Source organism: Callithrix jacchus, chromosome 1 (genome assembly GCF_049354715.1).
Source record: "Callithrix jacchus isolate 240 chromosome 1, calJac240_pri, whole genome shotgun sequence".
Classification (NCBI taxonomy): domain Eukaryota; kingdom Metazoa; phylum Chordata; class Mammalia; order Primates; family Cebidae; genus Callithrix; species Callithrix jacchus.
In genome coordinates, this window is record NC_133502.1 from 217,374,336 (window position 1) to 217,398,890 (window position 24,555).

The 24,555-nt window shown below is 59.3% G+C and overlaps 1 protein-coding gene across 9 annotated transcripts in view; it reads left to right on the plus strand.

Annotated features, from left to right (window-relative positions):
• The window catches only part of TAFA5 (TAFA chemokine like family member 5), a 306,441-nt gene that overhangs the window by 79,507 nt on the left and 202,379 nt on the right, over positions 1–24,555 (plus strand). For 2 of the 9 annotated variants that reach the window (XM_054242686.2, XM_054242702.2), the window contains exon 1: positions 256–487. The exons of the other annotated variants lie outside the window; for them this stretch is intronic. In XM_054242686.2, coding sequence (XP_054098661.1) covers positions 397–487 — 91 coding nt within the window. In that variant the 5' untranslated portion in view covers positions 256–396. Of the gene's footprint in view, positions 1–255; positions 488–24,555 lie in introns of those variants that run through there. 9 annotated transcript variants of the gene reach the window in all.

Here is a 24,555-nt window from a genome sequence, read left to right on the forward strand (position 1 = left end):
TGGCGGTGCGGCTCCGGGGGCGGCGGCGGGGCTGATTCATGGGGCCGCGGCGGCCGCCCCCCCGCGCCCGGGTCCCCGGCGCCCCGCAGCCCGGGATGGTGGCCGAGTGGCCGGAGCGGCAGCCGCCGCGGCCCGAGACTTTCTGCTAACCTCCCCGCCCCCGCCCTCCCACCCCCTCCCCGGCGCCCCCTCCCCCGCCCGCTCCCCTCCCCCCTGCCCAAAAAGACACACATCGCCTCCCGGAGTGGCGCCTCCAGTCGCGGCGGAGCGCGGCGTTGGCGGCGGATGGAGGGCGCGAGCGGGCGGCCGCGGCGGCTGCACCCAGCGGGGCGCTGATGCGGCGCCTGGACCTTCGCTGCGCGACTTCGGGGGCGTCGGCCGAGCGGGCACTCCGCGATGCAGCTCCTGAAGGCGCTCTGGGCACTGGCAGGGGCCGCGCTCTGCTGCTTCCTCGTCCTGGTGATCCACGCGCAATTCCTCAAAGAAGGTAATTGTCCCCGGGCGCCGTCCTCCGAGCTCTGCCCGGCCCGCGGCGGTCCCGGCGCCCGACCCGGCTTCCAGCACGTTCCACCGCCGCCGCTCGCCCGAGGCTCGTGGAGCGCCACTGCGGGGCCGGAATGGCCGGCGGCGCGACCCTGCCCGGAGCTTGGCCCCTCGCGCGTCTTGCCGCCCCGCGTCCTTCTGGGCTCACCGACAGGGCGCGGGTTCGGGGCGCGCTGCAGCCTCGGTTCCTCTCGCGCCGCCCTGGGTCCCCGGTCCGAGCGTGGCTGCCGTTCCCATCCCCTGCCCGGCACGGCTAGGTGGCAGCGGCGCCGCCCGCACGCCGTGGCCCTCGGTAGATGGCACCAGCGCTCCACGTTGGCGGGCGGGCCGGGGCGGGAGCGGAGCTGTGACCCGCCGGGGTGGGCGCTGGGCTCGGGCCCGCGGGCATCGGGAAACAGGCCTGCGCATCCGTTCCCTAGAGCCCACGCCGCCTTCCGGGCCGACTCAGGGACCCACAGGCTCGGGGAGCAGGGGCTTTGCCACCCGGGTGCGGAGGCCCCGGCACCAAGTTCTGCCCCTGCCGTCTTGGTCCCTGCTAGACTACATCTGGGACTGTTGAGGCACCCAGGATAGCAGTTGGACCCTCGTGGCTGCAGAGGCCCTGTGGACCCTGAAGCATCTTCCTGAGGGTCGGGGCAGGGCCACACCTCCCCTGATGCACGGTAGGCTCCAGGCGCCCCAGGCGCACTCCTGGAAACTTCTGGCTTCAGGGCCAGGCTCCCCGTGCAGAGGTCCCGCAGCACCCCAGGATCAACCTGGCCTGTCATAGCACACCGGGGGCAACCGAGGCATTGGGCTCCCCGGGCACCCCTGCTCCTGGTTACTGGTGCTCTGGCACACAGGCTGGGCCACCTCTGCCTGCTGCTCCCGTTGGTCGGCTGGGAAGGCTGAACTCTGGAGGGAGCCTGCGTGGCTGGTAACTGCCTGGGTTCTCGTTAGCTCTGGGCTCCTGCGAAGGAAGGGCTTGCGAATTCAGCTGCTTCCCTGACGAACTAATGAGCCGCTGGAGAGGCCTGGGAAAGCAGGTACGTGCAGGAACCTGGTCCCAGGCCCTGTGACCTCTGAGGGCCTAGTGTCCACTTTTCTCCTTTGGTTTGGGATGTGGGCACCCAGGAAGAGGAGGGCCAGGTCTGAAGGGAGAGGAGGCTACTCCAGGACTCTGCTGCAGGCTTGACGTGGCAGCCCGGGCTTGTGGGGACCCTTCCTGGGGTGGGAGGCCCAGCTTCTTCCTGCTGCCTTACTGACCGACTTCTGGAGTGGGTGGTTCGGCCCTGGGCAGTGGTCCTTTGGGCTGGAGAGGCCGTCCTTCCTGCCGAGGAGTCATTCACTCCAGGAAGGCTGGCGAGGTCTGCCCTCCACTTGTGTCCTCTGCCAGGGCTGTGGGAGCCACCCCTGGTGTGTTCCAGGCACCCGGCGAAGGGGTCCCTGTTCTCCCGGCCTGTGTGTGTTTCTGCCTCGGTTTCTCTACCTCTTCAGCTGATCTCGAGTTCTTTGGGGGACTGGCTTGTGGGAAGGGCGTGCATGTGAGCATTTCAGTGTTTCTCTGAGGTCCAAGTGCCCAGCTGTGTCCTGATACTCTGTGACGAAGCGACGCTCCACTGACTTTTAAGCTGTGAGTTAGTGAGAGGGGAAGCCCCTCACCATGTGGCCCGCCTGTGGCAAAGGCTCCTTTCTGCCTCTCCCTGTGGCGCTGACCAGTGCAGGTGTCTGGCAGGACTCTGCTGTCCCCCGGAGGCTCTAGGTCTAAAGGTCTCTTTATTGGCCAGGAAGATAGAGTTTCTGACTCTCAGGTGGGAAGGTCTAGGATTAAATACTGGTTGTGTTTGCAGAGTGGAGTGTTTTCTGTGGATGTAGCCATTCACAGACGCCTCCATGTTTATGTGGAAGCAAACACACGTGTGTCAGTGCATGGAAGACGCGTAGTCATAGGAAGGTGGGATAGGATGGGGTCAGCTGTGCACTGAGGGTACAGGTACCTTTGAAAGAGTGGTTGCGGGGTCTGGGTGTTTGCACAGCCCTCTGGGACTCCCAAAGTCCCGTCTCCCCATCCCAAAGCGGTGGCCTTCACCTGGATTGGATCCCCTGCTGCCTGCCTGCCTGTCTGGAGGTCAGGACTTGAGCGACCCCCTGGTCCTTGCTGAGATGCCCTTTTGGCCCCTTGGCGTCAGGAGCCCCAGGGGAGGCCTGGGGGAGCAGCAGTGAGGGCGCAGGGAGTGGGTGGCCCACTCTGGTTCCTGGCTGATGGGCTCGACGTGCTGTCCAGCAGGAGGGCAGGAGCACCGCAGGCGGGTGGACAATTGTGACTTGTTGTCTGGGGCCGAGTGGGAAAGAGCTGTTTAAATAGCCATTTCCATGAATCTGTTTTTTTCAGGGGTGAAGAATGGGGGTCCCAGGGAGCCATTTTTCTATACTTCTCCTTTTGTGTGGAGATAGAGGCCACCCCGTGGCTAATCCGTCCTTCTCTGGCCACTCTGTCTTCCAGGGTTTGCAGAGATGAATAGGGCTGTATTCTGAGAGAGAGGCAAATTGTGGTCCCTAATTGCAGCCTCGGTGCGTCCGAGCTTTGTGGGAACAGGCCCTGCCCGCCGCAGCAGGCCTGGCTGGGCAGCCACCGGCCGGGGAGGAAAACAGGGCCACAGTGTGGGGTCCGGCCCCAGGGCCTGGGCAGCCTCTCTTCTTGCCCTGTCATCCTTAGGACACGCTGACCCTCCTCTGGGAGGAGAGAGTCGTCTTTTCTTCTGGCGTGCGCACATGCTGTGTGCAGGGTGCGGTTAGAGTGGGGGTGAGGGCGGGAGTCCCAGGACCCTGACGGAAGAGCCAGCCGCTTCCTTAGGGAGCAGAGGACATGTGTAACGGAGACGGGAGCGGGAAGCCAGAGCTGCGTCTCCTTCATGTTTGGCCTCCAGATACACAGTTAAGGAAACAGCTAGAAGTATAAAAATATTTTCCTCCTCCCTCTTCCAAAGACTTTACAATATTTTTCTGGAAGTCTTGAGTCACTTGGACTCAGCACAGATTAGCAGGCTCTGGTGTGGATGCTTCGTGTAACCAGAAGCACGGGTAAATACTTGAAAGAGCAGGGAGCGCGGCGGGGTCCCGGGGCCGGCCATAGCGGCAGACACGTTTCCGGGCTTTGGGACCCAAAGGGGCAGGAGAAAGCCCGGGAATCTTTCTGCCGGATGCTTTCGGCGTGGGAGGGAGAACCCAGTGCCTCTTTCCTTTCAATGTGGATTGGAGGTTCAACTCTCTCTGCCAATCCTTTTGATGGCAGGGGAGTGCACTGGATGGCTTGAACGGGCTATTAAAAAGCCTCTTTTGCGGGTGAATGGTGAGAACTCTGTGTTGGGCTGCCCCGGGATGGTGTACCAGGGCCTGGATTCCAGAGCGCTTTCGGAACCTCTGGCGTGCCCGTCTTTCCGCGGCTGCTTGGAGGGCAGACCGTTGACTGTCGACAGGATTCAATTCTCATTTACTGAGTTAGCTGGCTCTTGGAAATGAGGCGTCATCCTGCAGACCCGGGGGGCCGGTAGCAAGCTGCATTCTCAACGCCGTCAAGGCAGTGGACGGCGTGGTGTTCATTGTTGAGGCTCTGCGCGGTCGTCGGTTGGTGCCGTCTGTACAAGATGGGCGGCCGATGCAGAGTCTTCGTGTATCTGTCAGATGGGTCCGTTTATTTTTCAAGAAGTGGATAGAGAACTTGTTGGGAGACACAGCACAGTTCCTGGCCCTAAGACTCCATCAGAAATACTTGTTGAATACGGACAGCCATTCCAGCTTCATGAGCACAGGTGTGTGCCCCCGAGGCATCGGGGGTGGCCCATCATGGGTTGGGTGAGGGCTGGGTAGATGCCCTCGAGGTTTTCCAGAGCGGCAAGGCTGTTCTCGGTTAGGGCTCGAGGCTGTGCCGGGCTCCGTTCCGAGTGTCTAACGGTGGCAGAAGAACTGACCTCGGGGTGTGTGGGGAAGGGGTGGAGTTCAGCAGCTCTGTCTCACAGCTCACGGCCGGCCGTGCCCGCACACCTGCACCCAGTCTTGGTGTGGAGCTGCCCCCACCCCCAGGCTCTGAGCTTAGAGCTGGCTCCTCATTTCTCCCTGAGTCTCAGGCTACGTGTGGAGGGGTCCTGGGCTTGGTTTAGGGGCCCCAGGGGCTTCTGCAGCTCAGTTTCTGGGTGCACTGTTTTTATGGCCCTGATGAGGTGTGCAGGTAGCCGGGGCACAGGGGCGTCCCAGTGCCAGCCCCACCTGGCAGGTGTCCCTCGGCCTGCCTCTCCCTGACCCTCTGGCACACGCTGTTTGCAAGGACAGGTAGGTGTGAATGGTGGCCGGGTGGGGTGGAGAGGAAAAGGCGTTAAAAATTACCAAGTCCCTTATCATTTCCTGTGGTTTCTTGTGTGACACTGAATCTAAATGACACCCACACTCACTGGAATGGGTCTCTCATCTGGACACGAAAAGTTAGAAAAGGGCTGCGAATGGAGGTGACTTCCAGACACAGGTTGGCCCTTCGCTGCCTTCCTGGGAGCCGGAGTCCCAGTCTCCCCGACCTCCCTGTGAGGGCCAGGCTGGCAGTGGGCTGGGCCAGCTGGTGGTCGCTCCCGCCACCCACGGGAGGATTGGGTTGGGGCTGATCTTGCTGTGGAAGCTCAGCCATCTCCCATGTTGCTGCCGCGTGGAGAGGGCTTTCATTTCCTCACGCGGTGGTCTGTGGGCGCGGCACCATAGTGAGGGGTGTGAGGGAGGCCACGTGCCCTGCCCGGTGGGATGCTGGCTGAAGACATAGCCCAAGAGCCCCTGGGCCTGGAGAAGGCAGGGTCAGGGCAGCCTTCTTGGAAGGGTTCACTGCTGACATTTTCCTGGGTGTGCCTGTTTGTGTGTACACGTGCCTGCTTATGTGTAACTAAACGCTCATAGGTGTTCATAGAGTTGTGTGTGATCTTAAACGTGTAAATACAGGATCATGCATTATAAACCTGATGTAAAATACGGCCCCTTAATTAGGGAGCCATGCGTGCAGCCAGTGGTGTTCCGGGAGGGGGGCAGTCCTCACCTCCTATTTACACATCAACAGGAAGGGCACTGTGACCCGAACAGACGGCAAACACGGGAAAGCGGGCAGCTGGGGTCTGCGTGGAACCTTCGCTCACGTGAGATCCCAGCAAGTGCACGGGGGCTCCTTTCAGATCAACCCTTAGGACCCCATAGCCTTTGTACTGCGGGAGCCCTGACCTGGCTCACAATGCGGGGTGGGGGGTGGCGGTGCCTTTCCTTTTCCTCCTCTTTCCTGGAGGTGTGTGAGCCAACCCCTCCCCACCCCTCCCAGAGACCCGCACAGCGTACCCCCAACAGAGACACACCACACACCGTGCACACACACCACACACCCCACACACACACCACACACCCCACACACTGCATACAGAACACAGCACACACACTGCATACAGAACACACCACACACACCACGCATACCACATGCCCCACACGCTGCACACACTACACACCACACCACACACCACATGTACCACACACCCCACACGCTGCACACACTACACACCACACACACTACACACCACGCATACCACACGCCCCACACGTGGCACACACTACACACACAATACACAAAATACACCACACATACCACACACCCCACACACTGCACACCCTACACACCACACACACTACACACACCACACATACCACATGCCCCACACACTGCACACCCTACACACCACACACACTACACACACCACACATACCACATGCCCCACACACTGCACACACTACACACCACACACCCCACACACTGCACACACTGCACACCACACACACTACACACACCACACACACCACGCATACCACACGCCCCACATACTGCACACACTACACACCACACAAAATACACCACACATACCACACCCCCCCATGCTGCACATACTACACACCACACACTACACACACCACACACACCACACATACCACATGCCCCACATACTGCACACACTACACACCACACAAAATACACCACACATACCACACCCCCCCATGCTGCACACACTACACACCACACACTACACACACCAGACACACCACACATACCACACGCCCCACATACTGCACACACTACACACCACACATACCACACACCCCCCATGCTGCACACACTACACACCACACACACCACGTATACCACACGCCCCACACGCTACACATACTACACACACCATACACAAAATACACCACACATAACACACGCCCCACATGCTGCACAGACTACACACCACACACCCCACACGCTGCATACACTGTACACCACACAAAATACACCACACATCCCACACATCCCACATGCTGTACACACTACACACCACACCCGACACACACCACACATACCATGCACCCCCCATGCTGCACACACTACACACACCATACACAAAATACACCACACACAAAATGCACCCCACACCCCACACAGTACACACCCCAGACATAATATACACCACACACCACACAGACAAAATACCCCACACACAAAATAAACTACATATACACACACCACACACAAAATATACCACACATACACACACATCAGACAAAAATACACCACACACAACAAAAAATGCAGAAAACACACACAACACAAACCACACACATATATACACCACATATACACCACACACAATATACACTGCACACCACATGTACCACATATATGCACCCTTCACACACACAACACAACACACATAGCACATGCCACACACCACACATGCAGCACACAAACTACACCACATACACCACACCACACTAGATACCACACACACACCACTCACCAGATATATCTCACACACACCACACCCCACATACACCACACACAAAATACGCAACACATACCACATGCTGCACACACACCTCTCACATGATGCAAATACTACACAACACACATCGCACACCATACCCCCACACACAAAATATACCACACACCACACATCCCACACACAAAATACACCACACATAAAATACACCACACACACTACACACCACATGCAAAATGTACCACACACACACCGCACACAAAATATACACACACTACACCCCCACACCCTACATGCGCACCATACACAAAATACACCACACACACAATACATACCACACGCAAAATATACATACACCACACCACACACACCCCCACACACAAAATACACCACACACCACACATACTACACACAAAATACACCACACACCACACACACAAAATACACCCCATACACAGACTACACCACATTCACCACACCACACACACACCACTCACCAGATACATCTCATGCACACACCACACACAAAATACACCACATACTAAATACACTATGCATAGCACACACACACAATATATATAGCACATACACCACAAACATACCACATACAAAACATACACACAGAATACACAAAGAACACACAGTGCACACCACACACACATACACCCCACACAAAATATACCATGGAAACAGACCACACAAATGCACATACCACACACAGAATACACCACACACACACCACACACACCACATGGAATACACCACACACGTGCTACACACGAAATATACCACATGCACACCACACACACCACATGCGCCACACCACGAAAATACACTGTACACAGGCACCACACACAAAATGCACCATATATACACAACACTCACAAAATACACCATACACACCACACAGACATACCACATACACAATATACACAAACACAGAATACACCACACACACAACACACACACAAATTTACCACATACAAACCACACACACACCACACCACACACACAACACACAAAATACACCATACACACAACACACACACCTCCACATACAACACACATCACACACACAGCACACACCACATACAAAATATACCACATACATCACACACACTAGATATTACACACACACAACTCACAAAAAGCAGCATGCACACACCACGTACCTAGCACACATCACAGACACACAAAATACATCACACAGATACCACACAGAGCAAAATACACCACGCTTGCTAGACACCACACACACTACACACTATGTACACATACCACATGCCACACACCGTACACACAAAATATGCCATGGACACCACAAACATACCACATACACAACACAAACACACATAGAATATACCACACGCAACACACACACCTAAAATATACTATATACCTACACACACCAAATATACATACCACACAGACACACACAGCACACATACACCGTGACCATCCCCCCACCACAAAGTATACAAACACATCCCCCACACAAACACATGCCAAGAGATATACTACACCACATCCACGTCATACGCAGAGCCGCACATCACAAACACGTTACACCTGTCGTGCCATACACACAGTCCCCAGCCCACCCTGTGGGCTCCGCCTCGGGTTCTGGAGGAGGGGAGAGGACGGTGGACCCAGCTTTGGTCTCTGCCCCTGTGGCCTTGTCCCTGCCCTCACCTGAACCCTGCCCCTGGCCCTTGCTGGCTGGGCCTCTGCAGAGGCTTCCTGGGGAGGAGGGCATTGCCCTGCTCTTCACAGTGTGGGCAGCTGTGGTCTGGTGAGACCAAGGGAGGGCCCAGGTCCCAGAGGACAGCAGGATAGGCACAGACGGGCAGCTCTGTCTTTTCTCTCTGTGACCACAGGCAGGGGCAGCATAGGGGATGCCTGGGCCTGGCACACCCACTTCCCGCTGCAGGCTGCAATGCCCATCTTGCATGCCTTGTGCCCATCCCAAGGGTCATAGCTGCTTCTGCAAATAACCTTCAGGTCAAGGAAGCCCACCTGCAGCATACCAGGCTGGGGTGGGCTTCTGGGACCCTCGGTCTCCTCTTCGCAGGAAGGGAATGATAAAAGGAGTGGAAGCCTTGGGGAATTCTGTGGGGGGCCCCTGACCAATGGCCCCAGTGGTGACCTTGTGCAGAGCGCAGGAGCCGCTCCTGCCAGGTGCTGGAGCAGATGAGGCTGCAGGCACTGGACGTAGGGCCCCCCTGTCTGGAGAGGGATTCGCAGACATTTGCAGGGGTGCAGGGCTGGTGTTCTCAGGGTTTCACCCACTGCTCTGGATCCCACGTTCCTGGGCAAGTGGCTTGGCCCCTGGTGGGTAGAGTCTTTGAAGTGCAGTCTGGAATCTTCCATGCGCAGCTGGGTGACCTTCACAGTGCCCATAGTGGTTTCTCTTCATAGAGAGTTCCTCGAGGATATGGTCCCTTTGTCCAGACACAGTGTTGCTTGACTGGGGAGGGAGGCCTGTCCCGTGTCCCCTGGATGGCAGGACGGGCTCCCACCACGTGTCCGGCTAGGCTGTAGCATGTGGGGCAGCCACAGTGCACCCACAGGTCATCAGGGCCACCGTACATGGGGACGCTGGTGAGAGCCAGGCTTCCTCCCAGCCCCTTGTCCAGGGTACGGGAGCCAGGGCCGTGTTATCAGCTGTGTCTGTGTCCCTGTGGTTTCCCTGTGTCCCCATGGCCAGTTCTTAGGGTGCGGTACCATCGTCAGCTGAGAGTGCTCTGCGGGTGAGTAGCTCTCCTTCCTCCTGAGTTTGGGGTGACCTTCTGCACAGAGGCCCGTGACGAGTTTCCATGCATCCCGGGACTCTGAGATGCCGTGGCACAAGTTCTGGAGGGGTCTGCGTACCTAGATTCCTCTCACCGGCCTCGATGTGAGCAGAGGGTCCCAGACTGCAGCTCCTGTGCTTTGGTGGGGAAGGAAGGGCTGTGTCCACGCCACATGGGAGCTGCTGCCCTCGAGTGGAACAGGGCCAGCTGTTTGTGGCGTGGCTAGGCCAGGCGTGGTCTTCAGGGAGGCCAGGTGTGGGCTGCAGGCAGGCATTTAGGGAAGTCACTGCTTGAGGCACCAAGGAGGCAGTGGCTGCTGGCCCCACCCTTTGCTGTGTTTCTGTGGACTCCTAGCCCGGGGAATGGAGCCCTGGAGGGCCCCAGGGAAGCTGATGTCACCGGAAGTGGCCCAGGGTCACCTGGTTCTCTGGCTGATGGGGCTGCCTTGTGGGGTAGGCCAGGCCCTGGCTCCCTGGCCCTCAGGGGAGGGTGCTGGTTTCCCAGCTCCCCCTGCCCTCCCACCCCCTTCCAGACGCCACGTCAGCATGCTTCAAACACAGCCTTCTGCCCTTGCCTTTCCGTCTTCTCCTTTTGCATTTTTAAAGACAAATCTGTGCTTTGGAAGGCCTCTGGGGCTTAGAGGAGCCACGCAGGGGCTGCCTTCTGCCTCCACTGAGGGCCCGCTGAACTTCCCAGGAGCAGGCCCTCCCTCCCAGGCTGAACCTGCTGTCTTGGCCCCAGCACTGTCCCAGCCAGGCCCTGCCTCGCTCCTGCCCGCATTACTCCCGAGGGAAGCAGGCAGGCCTGGGTTATCCCGCAGGTGCCCGAAGCCTCCTTGGCCGAGCTCCATCTGCACATAACGGGGGCTCCAGTGGGTTGGGGGTTGGTCCAGGGGAGAACTGGAAGTTCACGGGGGGTCCGCATTGGCCTTGGAGTGTCATCCCAGCGGAGACAGTAAGGCTGAGCACAGGGGCCTCTGATGACGGGCCTGGCCATGACCTCGGCGGCTGCTTTTTGCTGTGACCTCCTTTGCTCCTGAGGCCACCTGCGCAGAGGGCATGATCATTGCATGACTTACCGTTGAGGCAACACAAGGACGGAAGGTGCAGTGTCTTGGCTGCGGCCCCAGAACCAGGTGCCCTCTCTCCCGACCTTGCTGCCTGGATGGGGCTGCGCTGCCATCCTGGAAGGCTCTGCGGAGGCGTTGGCGGAAGGAAGGCGTTGCTTGAAGGAGGGGTCCTTCAGAGGGTCTCAGCAGGGCGGGTGCTACTCTCAAAGTTGACAGCTGGACCCCTCACCCTGTCCTCTGCGTTGGACTAAAAGTGGATTGAGGCTGGTGGCCCCGGGGTGTCGGGACTGGTTTCTGGGCTGTGGTCTCTTGCTGTGACCACAGGGACCTGGGGGGGTTGGGGGCATGATTCAGTGCCACCTCTCTGCCTCTGTGGCCTCCCAGCTGGGGAGTGGCAGGTGAACACAGTACCCTTGAGGACGCTCCTGGTGGAAGACTCAGGAATCCATGGGAAGACCTGTCCCCAAGACCATTGGAACTGGACCACGTGGAGCCAGCCTGGCCCCCATGCCATCTTCTAAATCAGACCCAGACCCCATCCACCAGCCATGCTGCCTGGAGATTCCCTCCCCTTGAGGACGCTCCTGGTGGAAGACTCAGTCCTCATGGCTGGTGGATGGGGTCTGGGTGTATTTAGAAGAGGTCCTGCAGCCTTTCCAGTCCACACACTCCAAAGCCAGCGTCTGCCTCGGAGAAGGTGGATTTTATTAGCCAGTGACCTTTCTTCTCCGATGACACAGGCACCAAGCAGGCCCGCAGATTCGCTTCACTGATGGAAGAACCCAGACCTTGCTTATAAATAACTCTTGTGCTTTGCAGAACCAGAAAATCCGTCTTCAGACCCTCCTTTCCCCGGGGAATGCCTGCACAGTGACAGCTCCCTGCTCCTGCCCGCCTGTTGCCTTGGGGACAACCTTGATAGACACGCCGGCCTCAGTTTGGCATGCATGTACTGAGTACCCACTGTATGCCAGCCACGGGCAGCATGCTGGCGGAAGGTGGATGGGGATGACTGGCTGGGCATTGGTGGGTCTCATGGGGTCATTTATGTGAAAAGGCGGAGTGAGGACTTGAGTCTGCACCTGTGAGTAATGCACACCTGTAGGGGTCGGTTGGAGGTCCCCGAAGACAGAGCCACCTGGAAACCCAGGGTGCTCTCATTTGGAAGAAGCATCTTTGCAGCAGTTGTTAAGGTCGGGATGTCAAGTTGATGTCACCTTGGATTAGGAGGCACCCACCGTCCAAAGACAAGTCCTTCTGAGAGAAGAGAAGAGAACCACACGGACAGGAGAGGGGGCCTGGTGAAGACAGAGTGCGGGCTGGAGTGGTGCGGCCACAAGCCAAGGAGAACCGGCAGCCACCAGGAGCTGGAAGATGCAGGAAGGATCCTTGGAGCGCGTGGAGGAAGCACGGTCTGGAGACACCTTGATTTCCAACTTCCATCCTCCAGAACTGTGAGGGCAGAAACTCCTGTTTTTAAGCCATGGGTTTGTGATTTGTCACAGCGTCCAGAGGAACCAGATAGAGCAGGGACACGCCGGGGGCCTTGTCACAAGGGATTGCAGCCCACGCGCATGCGTGTGTGTGTGTGTCTGTGTGTGTGTCTGTGTGTGTGTGTATCTGTGTCTGTGTATGACTGTGTGCGTGTGTCTGTGTGTGTCTGTGTGTGTGTCTGTGTGTGCGTGTGTCTGTGTGTGTGTGTGTCTGTGTGTGTGTCTGTGTGCGTGTGTCTGTGTGTGTGTGTGTGTCTGTGTGTGTGTCTGTGTGTGTCTGTGTGTGCGTGTGTCTGTGTGTGTGTCTGTGTGTGTGTGTGTGTGTGTCTGTGTGTGTGTGTGTGTGTGGCGGGGGGGAGGGAATCTCCAGGCAGCATGGCTGGTGGATGGGGTCTGGGTCTGATTCAGGTCCACCTCGTCTCCAGGAGGGCCCGAGGGAGCATGAAGGGAAAGATCCGGGTTCTCATCTCAGAGGTGGAATGCCACGGGAGTGAGGGCCCTTGAGTGGGGGGTCTGAGGAAGAAGCTGGTTTTCCCGAGGAGATCGGGGTCGGGGTGGACAGCCTGGAAATTCTGAACGCTCATCCTCCCATAAATCCAGCATTTCCCAGAGCGAGGGCACGCACCGCTGTTGGCCTGCAAGCTGGCTTTATGCGGATGCGGATGGGCATTTGTTATTTTAATAGCTTTGTATCGGCTTTTATGGGTGCCTTCTATTTATGGTAGAGGCACTGGCTTTCCATTCACGGGGTGATGGAAGGTTTCTTTTTAGTAGTGAGGTGATATATGGCTGTGGTGCAACCCTGGGGGTTTCACAGCTTGGCATGAGCCCGGGAGACGGTGAGCTTCTCCAGCAGCTCCTCAACACCCGCTGCGCAGAACGGGCTGAGCCTGGGCCGGGCTGACCTCCAGCGGCTGCCACCCACGGACCCAGGACTCCCAGAGCCCACTGGCTGGTGTCCCTTTGAAAGTTACATTTTCATTTTTTTAATCCAAGAGGAAACCGTGACAAAGAAGAGCCGTTGTGTCCAGCCTCCTACGAGGCGTTTCCTATTCCAGTCGGAATCGTCTGTGGTCAGCCTCACCGTTACCTGGCACGTTATTAATAAATGCATCTGACGTTTAGTCTTTTTTTCGTGATTTGGTCTCTCTCTCTTTTTATTTTGAGATGGAGTCTCACTCCGTCACCCAGACTGGAGTGCAGTGCTGTGATCTTGGCTCACTGCAACCTTTGCCTCCCGGGTTCAAGCGATTCTCCTGCCTCAGCCTCCTGAGTCGCTGGGATTACAGGCGCCTGCCACCACCAGGCCTGGCTGATTTTTGTATTTCTAGTAGAGACAGGGTTTTGCCACGTTGGCCAGGCTGGACTTGAACCCCTGACCTCAGGTGATCCGCCCGCCTCGACCTCCCAAAGTCATGCTTTGTTCTTAATGCAGTCATTTATCTTAGCTGAGGCACACTTTTCTCTTTTCTCCCAAGTTGGTGGCTTGGCCTGAAGAGCAGCGTGAAGAGTTCTGTGTATTGAGGTGGTTTCTTGTCTCTGGGACGGGCTGTGAGCTAGGAAGAGGGTAAGGTTCCTGCTTCCTTCGTGAATATTCTAGAACGGGAGTGTGGTTTCCCTTGGGTGGACACCGCCCTCGGAACCACAGGCAGGAGCGGCTGTTCCCGTCACAAGCCACCCCTCTGGGCCCTGCCTGCTCTCTTTTCACCCCCGTTCGTCTGACCCCCAGGGCTTGTGACGCCTCAGTCATCCCCAGCTGTGGCCTTGCCCTGGAGGGAGGCACAGACAGAGGCAGCAGGTGTTTCTCAGTCTTTACCTGGGGCAGAGTCATCTTGCTGGTGCAGGGAGTGGGCGCTGTCCAGGAGACACTCTGAGGGCTCCAGGCGACAGGGGAGAGCCTGTTCGCGGGAAGTCGTGTCAGAGGGTATGGGGGTGACCCAGAGCAGCTGGAAGGTGAATGCTGGAGCCTGGGTCTGACCCTGGGCTGGCCTGAGGGAGGGGCGCGGGCCAGCTGAGCCCTGAACTCACGTGGGCAGCATGTTCCCAGGCAGGAGATGGTGGTGTGGCAGGAGGAGGAGGCACTGGGCTCACGGACGGCCATGTAGTCGGGGTCCAGCCCCCACCCACTCCCCCACGGAGTCCCCCTCTCAGGGCAGCCAGCTTCCTGGGCACCTGGGCGAGGCGTCTCTCTCTCCAGGCAGGTGCTTGGGATCTAGTGCCACAGCCTCACGGCCCTGAGTGCTGTTCAGCCACTGAGGTGTGGTGGTTGGAGGTGATGCCCACGGCCCGGGGCACCTCCCCTCCTTAGCAGGCTCTGCTTGGACGGCAGGAGGCAGGGGTCCCTGGCGGGTCTCAAGGTGCTCTGTGGGGCCTCCTTGGTGTGCTCTGTGGGGCCTGAGCCAGTGGCAGAGTTACTGTTGCTGTTAGTGACCCAGCCACAGTGCTGCCCTCTGTGCCCACACTGTGCCCAGGACACTGTGCCAGCCTCCTTTCCATGGGCCGCTGGTCTGTCCCTGACACTGTGCGGTGGCTCTGGAGTGAGGGTGGCAGAGCCTGTGGCCTCCCAGGGTTGGCTTGGCTGTCCCCTTGCTGATGTGTGACCTGGGGCTATGTTCCACATGCCCCGTGTCCTTCCCTGCACACAGGATAGTAAGAGGACCTCGGAGGCTGTGGGGCAGGTGAATCGAGCCACCTCAGGCAGGGGACTGGGGACACTGTGCTTGGGTTTCTATGTCCTTGCCTCATGGCCAGCCCCGAGTCCAGGATCTTCCCCCTCCTGCTGTCCCAGCCTCTGACTTGGGCTGAAGAACCGTGAGATGGCTGCTGCAGGCAGTCGTTTCTCTTCCTCTCTGGGGCGGACTCCTCTGGTTCCCCTCGTCGGGCTGGCGTTCCCTCCTCACAGTGGAGGAAGGCTGGTTCTTGCGTGCCCTCCTGGACCAAGGCCTGGGCCAGTTTAGAGTGAGGGAGCCCCGTGCTGCTGTTCTCCTGGGCATCAGCAAGAGACGCAGGCTTGGGAGCATTCCTGGAGCCTCCCGGGAATCCCTCCTGTCTGTTGCGTGCAGCTCCCAGGGGTCTCTCAGAAAGACACCTGCCTGGTGGTGTCTTGGCTGGCTGCATTGGAGTCTTTAGGGCGGACCTGGCTGTGGGGTTTGGTCCTGGGTCTTGGACCTGGGACTCTTCAGAGGTAGCTGAATGAAGGCAGAGTCTGCGGGAGGGAGGCGTCCCGCCGCCGTGGGAACTGAGATGTCCTCGAGGAATCCCGACAGGAGCTGCAGCAGATGCAGCACGGTGGGTGCCCAACGTCACGTCCATGAACAGTGTCACCTGGGAGACACCATCACCCTCTCCCGGATGGACGTCCTGAGCCCAAGGTCAGCCCAGGACCCCACCTCTGTCACCAGTGGCCTGGTGTAGAAAGTGGGGCCTCGGAGCTGGTAGCTGAGGACGCTGGGAGGAAGCTGCAGAAGCCGACACACAGCCAGTTGGGCCCAGCCCCCCGTTCTGCAGGTGGGGAAATGGAGGCACAGGACAGGGGAGTGGCTTGCCCAAGGCCACATGGGCCTCAAGGTAGTGATGGTGACCGATGGGAGGGGACATGTTTTTTCAGGCAGGGAGACTGCTGTGGGCCTGGCACCAGGCAGAGGTTCTGAGTTGGCTGTCCAGGCTGTGGGGTCTCAGGGTGGAGGACTGAGGCAGGTGGCTGGGGTCAGGGCCTAGGGATTGTGGGGTTGAGGATGGCTGGGGCTAACTTGAGAGAAACGTTCCATTGGTCCAGCCCCCTACAGTGGCCGTGTTGGTACCAATTGCTCAGCATTGCAGCATAATGTGCGGCCCCTTTGGGCACCTTCCCACCGTGCCCTCAGGCATAGTGCACTCTGGGAGCTGCTACAGCGCGAGGGAGTCCCCAGCCAGGGCAGCTGGGGCCATCCCCTAGCGAAGTCTCCCCAGGCCTCCACTTCCCAGTCTGTGAAATGGGACAGTAAGTGCTCCCATGAGGTCAGGTCCTGTCCTCTTCCCCTGGCCTGACCCCCAGTGCAGCTGTGAGCATCTCAGGGTGGTGAAGGTGGTGAAGGGGGACCCACGGCACAGAGTCCACGGCCCTGCAGCCCACGGAGACCCCGGCAGCGTTGTCATCGGCTTTCACGTTCGTGATATTTCCTGTTTTCTCTCCTGAAGTCCTGATGTAAGGAATTGTGCTTTCCTGGGAGACCCCCTGTGATAAACGCCAGGAAACAAAAGCCTTCTGCCAGGGCACCGGGGCCGTGCATCCTCCCTGGTCATGCTCCTGTGCCACGGAGTGGCCCTGTGTGTGCTCTCTTCCTCTGGGGATGGGCAGGGGCCGTGAGAGGGAGGCAGGCGACTGCTCTTGGCCGCAGAACGGCCTGACGTTGGGGTGCAGCCGAGACCCAGCAAGGCTCAGGGACTGCAGGCTGCCTGGCAGATCCCAGCAGGCTTTGGCTGTCCGACCCACTTGGATGGGCGAGGAGAGAAATGGGGGTACCAGTGGGATGTTCTGGGGTGCACGCATGACGGGGAGCTGTTGGTGTGTTCTCAGCATCCCGCGCACATATGTTGACAAGCTCTGGGGCGGTCTCCAAGGGCTGCACCCATGGGGACTAAAGACGTGGCTGGGATCTGGGATTGGGGCTAGGATGGGGGACTGGGATGGGGGCTGCGATGGGGGGCTGGGACGGGGGTGCTGGGACGGTGGGCTGGGATGGGGGGACTGGGACGGGGGACTGGGATGGGGGCTGGGACGGGGGGCTGGGACGAGGGGCTGGGATGGGGGACTGGGACAAGGGGCTGGGATGGGGTCTGGGATGGGGGGCTGAGATGGGGGGCTGGGATGAGGGGCTGAGATGGGGGGCTGGGATGAGGGGCTGAGATGGGGGGCTGGGATGAGGGGCTGAGATGGGGGGCTGGGACGAGGGGCTGGGATGGGGTCTGGGATGGGGGTCTGGGATGGGGGGCTGAGATGGGGGGCTGGGATGAGGGGCTGGGATGGGGGGCTGGGATGAGGGGCTGAGATGGGGGGCTGGGATGAGGGGCTGAGATGGGGGGCTGGGACGAGGGGCTGGGATGGGGTCTGGGATGGGGGTCTGGGATGGGGGGCTGAGATGGGGGGCTGGGATGAGGGGCTGAGATGGGGGGCTGGGATGAGGGGCTGAGATGGGGGGCTGGGATGAGGGGCTGAGATGGGGGGCTGGGACGAGGGGCTGGGATGGGGTCTGGGATGGGGGTCTGGGATGGGGGGCTGAGATGGGGGGCTGGGATGAGGGGCTGAGATGGGGGGCTGGGATGAGGGGCTGAGATGGGGGGCTGGGATGAGGGGCTGAGATGGGGGGCTGGGACGAGGGGCTGGGATGGGGTCTGGGATGGGGGTCTGGGATGGGGGGCTGAGATGGGGGGCTGGGATGAGGGGCTGAGATGGGGGGCTGGGATGAGGGGCTGAGATGGGGGGCTGGGATGAGGGGCTGAGATGGGGGGCTGGGACGGGAGGCTGGGATGGGGGGACTGGGCCCCACCCTTCAGGGACATGTCCTGAAAACAAGGGCGGCACAGGACTTCAGCGCCTCACACGGTCCTTGGGGTGGCTCCGGCGTGACTGCCCCCGCAGGTTCCTGAGCTCCCGTCTGCATCCTGCTGCTGAGCAGCTGCACAGACGTCATCTGTGGGGGTCCAGAGCCCTACGCAGAGGCCGCACTGCCACTCGCTGGTCCCTGCACGTCTGTTGTCTGTCAGGCGCCCTGTCTGTACTTTTAAGAAGGGGACAGAGCAGTGCAGATGGACGGATGGGTGGAAGGACGGGCGCCCTGCGGGATGTTCCGCTGTCACTCAGCCCCGGAGGCAGTTTGCAGCTGGAGCCAGAGCCCTCCTGGCAGGTCTTTGTGTGCTCACAGCAGCCCATGGGACTGCCCCGTGCCCCAGCACACCTGCAGCTGCTCAGAGTGCCTGCACCCCTGAGGGACTTTGCAGATGAGCTGTCCCTGTTCGCACGGGGCACACAAAGCCTCACCCAGTGGGTTCCAGAAAGGTGCTGCCTTGAGCTGGTGTCTGGCTGGCAGTGTGAGCCCGAGCCTGGCTTTGGAGTTAGGCCCCAGTTGTGGCCCTGCCACACTTGTAGATGAGTTTACAGCCCGCGTGCCCCCATTGGGACCTGCCAGTGGCAAAGCAGTTCCCTTTCCACCTGCTCAGGGGACATGCGGCCGTGCAGTCTGGGAGGAGGCACCACCACCACCCTGATCAACTCCAACCTCAAACCCCAGGGAGACACCCTTTCCCAAAATGGTTGCCCCTTCCAGGTTCCCCTCTTCCCTGCGCCTCGGCGGGGTGTGATCGTGCCCGAAGGCTGCTGCAGGAGTTAGCGGGAGTGGACGCCGCTGGCAGAGCAGAGGTATCTGCATCCTTTGGACGAGGCCGGGGACGTGGATGTGTGTGTTAGAGAGATCCGTGAGTGCTGCCAGTAGCTCTGGGGGGCTCCCCGATTGGGAAGCCCAGGTCTCCTCTCTGGACTGAAGCCACCGGGGCTTTTTGGAGGCCACCAAGAGACCCTGCATCCGTTCTGCGGACAAGCCACAGTAAGGGGGATGTCACACATCCTCATGTGTGCTACCACAAGCAGGCAGCGGGCAGCCTGCCCATCACACTGCATGGGACAGGGCGCCTCTGGGGACCGGTTTCTGCCCAGCCATGCTGGACACCCCCTTGTGCTGTTTAATTAGTGTTTGCACGAGGCCACGCCAGCATCAACGTTCGCTAATCCTTTAAGAACGGAGATTGTCTCGGACCGCAGCTGACTTACAAGTTGCATAAATTAAAACCTCCCGTACATGATATCTCGCAGCCTTATTAAGTGGCAAGATTATGCAAAAATCTCTAATATGATAATGCACCTTTCACCGTGGTTTGCATCGGGACGTTCGTTATCTCTCGCTCTGCTCTATTTAAGCTCCATTCCGGGGGAATTAGTGGTATTACTGTTTGAATCTTAACTTTTGTGTAAAGAAAGCGTGTTCTGGAGCATTTGAAATGCATCTTGAAAGCAGTGCCTGAATTATCAGGTTTAACAAGGAGCGAGTGTCGGAATTTCAAAGCTCGGCTAATCTGTAGAAATTATGGGAGCTATGCCAGATTTTTTTCTTCATTTAATTTAGACAAAAAGTTGTTTTGTTGAAGGTTATCCAGATAAAGTTGTTTCAGAGAACGCAAGAGGCAGTGCTGAAGAGGCTCAGCCTTCTGGGGCCCAGGGCTGAGCGCTGGTTTCTGTTGACCACTGCTGTGCCTCCACAGCTGGTGTGTCCAGATCTGGGCCCCAGGCTCTGGGCTCTGGGCTCTAGGGTGCCATCGGGGTAAGGTTCAGCAGCCCCCTCCCAGCCTGGCCTTCACTGATTAGGGCTCCACAGCACAGCACATTCTGTCAAGGGGCAAGTCATTTTATTACTGTTTTTGGCAATTACAGTCTTTATGTTTCAGGGCAGTTGCAGGGTTATAGAAAAATGGTGCAGATGGTACAGTTTCCATGTGGCCTCTGTCCTGCCCCTCCCATCCGCACAGGGTCCTGTGGTAACAGCTGGCCTGAGCGAGGCACGTGAGTGACGGCGAGGAGCCGACGTTGACACGCTGTTATTAACCCGGGCCACGGTTCGCACCACGGCTCACTCTTAGCGGAGCACACTTTGTGGGTTTGGACCGACGTGTCATGACATGCGTCCACTGAGATTGTGGCAGACAGAGGGGCGCCACTGCCCTGGGGCTGCCTGTGTGGGTGCCATCCTTTTCATTTCATTTTGTTTTGTTTCTGAGGCAGAGTCTCCTTCTGTCGCCCACGCTGGAGTGCAGTGGTGCGGTCTCAGCCTTCTGTCGCCCACGCTGGAGTGCAGTGGTGCGGTCTCAGCCTTCTATCGCCCACGCTGGAGTGCAGTGGTGCGGTCTCAGCCTTCTGTCGCCCACGCTGGAGTGCAGTGGTGCGGTCTCAGCCTTCTGTCGCCCACGCTGGAGTGCACTGGTGCGGTCTCAGCCTTCTGTCGCCCACGCTGGAGTGCAGTGGTGCGGTCTCAGCCTTCTGTTGCCCACGCTGGAGTGCAGTGGTGCGGTCTCAGCCTTCTGTCTCTCACGCTGGAGTGCAGTGGTGCGGTCTCAGCCTTCTGTCGCCCACGCTGGAGTGCAGTGGTGCGGTCTCAGCCTTCTGTCTCTCACGCTGGAGTGCAGTGGTGCGGTCTCAGCCTTCTGTCGCCCACGCTGGAGTGCACTGGTGTGGTCTCAGCCTTCTGTCGCCCACGCTGGAGTGCAGTGGTGCGGTCTCAGCCTTCTGTCTCTCACGCTGGAGTGTAGTGGTGCGGTCTCAGCCTTCTGTCGCCCACGCTGGAGTGCAGTGGTGCGGTCTCAGCTCACTGCAGTCTTCACCTCCCAGCTCATGGGATCCTCTCACTCCAGCCTCCTGAGCAGCTGGGATCACAGGTGTGCACCACCACGCCTGACTGGCTTTTGTATTTTTGTAGAGATAAGGTATCCCTGTGGTACCCAGCTGGTCTCGAACCCTTGGACTCAGGAGACCCTCCCGCCTTGACCTCCCAAAGTGCTAGGACTGCAGGTGTGCATCACCGCGCCTGTCCAGTTTTCCAAAAGTACACCATAAAGTAGCATTCCTATAAATTTCGTTGCCTTGTCAAGCACCATGGATGGTATCCGAGGGGAGATTGTTAGTGCCTTCCGTGAGCTTGTCCCCAGAGTGTCCCCAGGACCACCTGCCACCCCCTTCACTCCACCATGTCTCCCATCACCAGGGCCTCATTTCCCTGCTGTTGCCCTCTCCTCTGGCTGGCTCACATGCGGAGTGTCCCCAGAGCCACCTGCCACCCTCTGCACCACTCCTCGATGGCTCCCATCATCTGGGCCTCAATCTCCCTGCTGCCTCTGTCTCCTCTGGCTGGCTTACTTGCCAAGCGCCTGTCCACCATGACTGCCATCATCTGGGCTTCAGGTTCCCTGCTGTTCCCCTCTGGCTGACTCGCTTGTGAGGAGAAACCCACCATGTGGGGTTATATCTGCACCTCGGTTTCTGGTTCTTGGCCGAGTCTGGCACCATCACGCCCTTCATTTTCATCCCTTCAGAAAGCTCTTAGGGGCACTTCTCAGCTGACTCGCTGCAGATACATGAGATAGGCACGGGCTGAGCTGCTGACCTCTAGGAATGGAGATCCTAGTGAGGCTGGAAAGTGCCCCAGAAGGGGTGCTTCAAGGATGGAGAAGGGACAGCCGGGTTGGACCAATGCTCGGACCGATTGTGACTCGGTCATGATACTGGGGGAGTGTATCTGTCCGGGAGTCTCAGCCCTCTGTGGCGGGGGGAGTGTATCTGTCCAGGCGTCTCAGCCCTCCGTGGCGGGGGGAGTGTATCTGTCCGGGCATCTCAGCCCTCCGTGGTGGGGGGAGTGTATCTGTCCGGGCGTCTCAGCCCTCCGTGGCGGGGGGAGTGTATCTATCTGTCCAGGAGTCTCAGCCCTCCGTGGTGGAGGGAGTGTATCTGTCCAGGAGTCTCAGCCCTCCGTGGCGGGGGGAGTGTATCTGTCCGGGCATCTCAGCCCTCCGTGGCGGGGGGAGTGTATCTATCTGTCCAGGAGTCTCAGCCCTCCGTGGTGGAGGGAGTGTATCTGTCCAGGAGTCTCAGCCCTCCATGGCGGGGGGAGTGTATCTATCTGTCTGGGAGTCTCAGCCCTCCATGGCGGGGGGAGTGTATCTGTCCGGGAGTCTCAGCCCTCCGTGGCGGGGGGAGTGTATCTATCTGTCCGGGAGTCTCAGCCCTCCATGGTGGAGGGAGTGTATCTGTCCAGGAGTCTCAGCCCTCCATGGCAGGGGGAGTGTATCTATCTGTCCGGGAGTCTCAGCCCTCCGTGGCGGGGGGAGTGTATCTATCTCTCCGGGAGTCTCAGCCCTCCGTGGCGGGGGGAGTGTATCTATCTGTCCGGGAGTCTCAGCCCTCCGTGGCGGGGGGAGTGTATCTGTCCAGGAGTCTCAGCCCTCCATGGCAGGGGGAGTGTATCTATCTGTCTGGGAGTCTCAGCCCTCCGTGGCAGGGGGAGTGTATCTGTCTGTCCGGGAGTCTCAGCCCTCCGTGGCGGGGGGAGTGTATCTGTCCAGGAGTCTCAGCCCTCCATGGCGGGGGGAGTGTATCTATCTGTCCGGGAGTCTCAGCCCTCCGTGGCAGGGGGAGTGTATCTGTCCGGGAGTCTCAGCCCTCCATGGTGGAGGGAGTGTATCTGTCCAGGAGTCTCAGCCCTCCATGGTGGAGGGAGTGTATCTGTCCAGGAGTCTCAGCCCTCCATGGCGGGGGGAGTGTATCTATCTGTCCGGGAGTCTCAGCCCTCCGTGGCGGGGGGAGTGTATCTGTCCAGGAGTCTCAGCTCTCCGTGGCAGGGGGAGTGTATCTATCTGTCCGGGCGTCTCAGTCCTCCATGGCGGGGGGAGTGTATCTGTCCAGGAGTCTCAGCCCTCCATGGCGGGGGGAGTGTATCTGTCCAGGAGTCTCAGCCGTCCGTGGCGGGGGGAGTGTATCTATCTGTCCGGGCGTCTCAGCCCTCCGTGGCAGGGGGAGTGTATCTGTCCAGGAGTCTCAGCCCTCTGTGGCGGGGGGAGTGTATCTGTCCGGGCGTCTCAGCCCTCCATGGCAGGGGGAGTGTATCTGTCCAGGAGTCTCAGCCCTCCGTGGCAGGGGGAGTGTATCTATCTGTCCGGGAGTCTCAGCCCTCTGTGGCGGGGGGAGTGTATCTGTCCAGGAGTCTCAGCCCTCCGTGGCGGGGGGAGTGTATCTGTCCGGGAGTCTCAGCCCTCCGTGGCGGGGGGAGTGTATCTGTCCAGGAGTCTCAGCCCTCCGTGGCAGGGGGAGTGTATCTATCTGTCCGGGAGTCTCAGCCCTCCGTGGCAGGGGGAGTGTATCTATCTGTCCGGGAGTCTCAGCCCTCCATGGCGGGGGGAGTGTATCTGTCCGGGAGTCTCAGCCCTCCGTGGCGGGGGGAGTGTATCTGTCCAGGAGTCTCAGCCCTCCGTGGCAGGGGGAGTGTATCTATCTGTCCGGGAGTCTCAGCCCTCTGTGGCGGGGGGAGTGTATCTGTCCGGGCGTCTCAGCCCTCTGTGGCGGGGGGAGTGTATCTGTCCGGGCGTCTCAGCCCTCTGTGGCGGGGGGAGTGTATCTGTCCAGGAGTCTCAGCCCTCCGTGGCGGGGGGAGTGTATCTGTCCGGGAGTCTCAGCCCTCCGTGGCGGGGGGAGTGTATCTGTCCAGGAGTCTCAGCCCTCCGTGGCAGGGGGAGTGTATCTATCTGTCCGGGAGTCTCAGCCCTCCGTGGCAGGGGGAGTGTATCTATCTGTCCGGGAGTCTCAGCCCTCCATGGCGGGGGGAGTGTATCTGTCCGGGAGTCTCAGCCCTCCGTGGCGGGGGGAGTGTATCTGTCCAGGAGTCTCAGCCCTCCGTGGCAGGGGGAGTGTATCTATCTGTCCGGGAGTCTCAGCCCTCTGTGGCGGGGGGAGTGTATCTGTCCGGGCGTCTCAGCCCTCTGTGGCGGGGGGAGTGTATCTGTCCGGGCGTCTCAGCCCTCTGTGGCGGGGGGAGTGTATCTGTCCGGGCGTCTCAGCCCTCCATGGCAGGGGGAGTGTATCTGTCCGGGAGTCTCAGCCCTCCGTGGCGGGGGGAGTGTATCTATCTGTCCGGGAGTCTCAGCCCTCCGTGGCAGGGGGAGTGTATCTGTCCGGGAGTCTCAGCCCTCCATGGTGGAGGGAGTGTATCTGTCCAGGAGTCTCAGCCCTCCATGGTGGAGGGAGTGTATCTGTCCAGGAGTCTCAGCCCTCCATGGCGGGG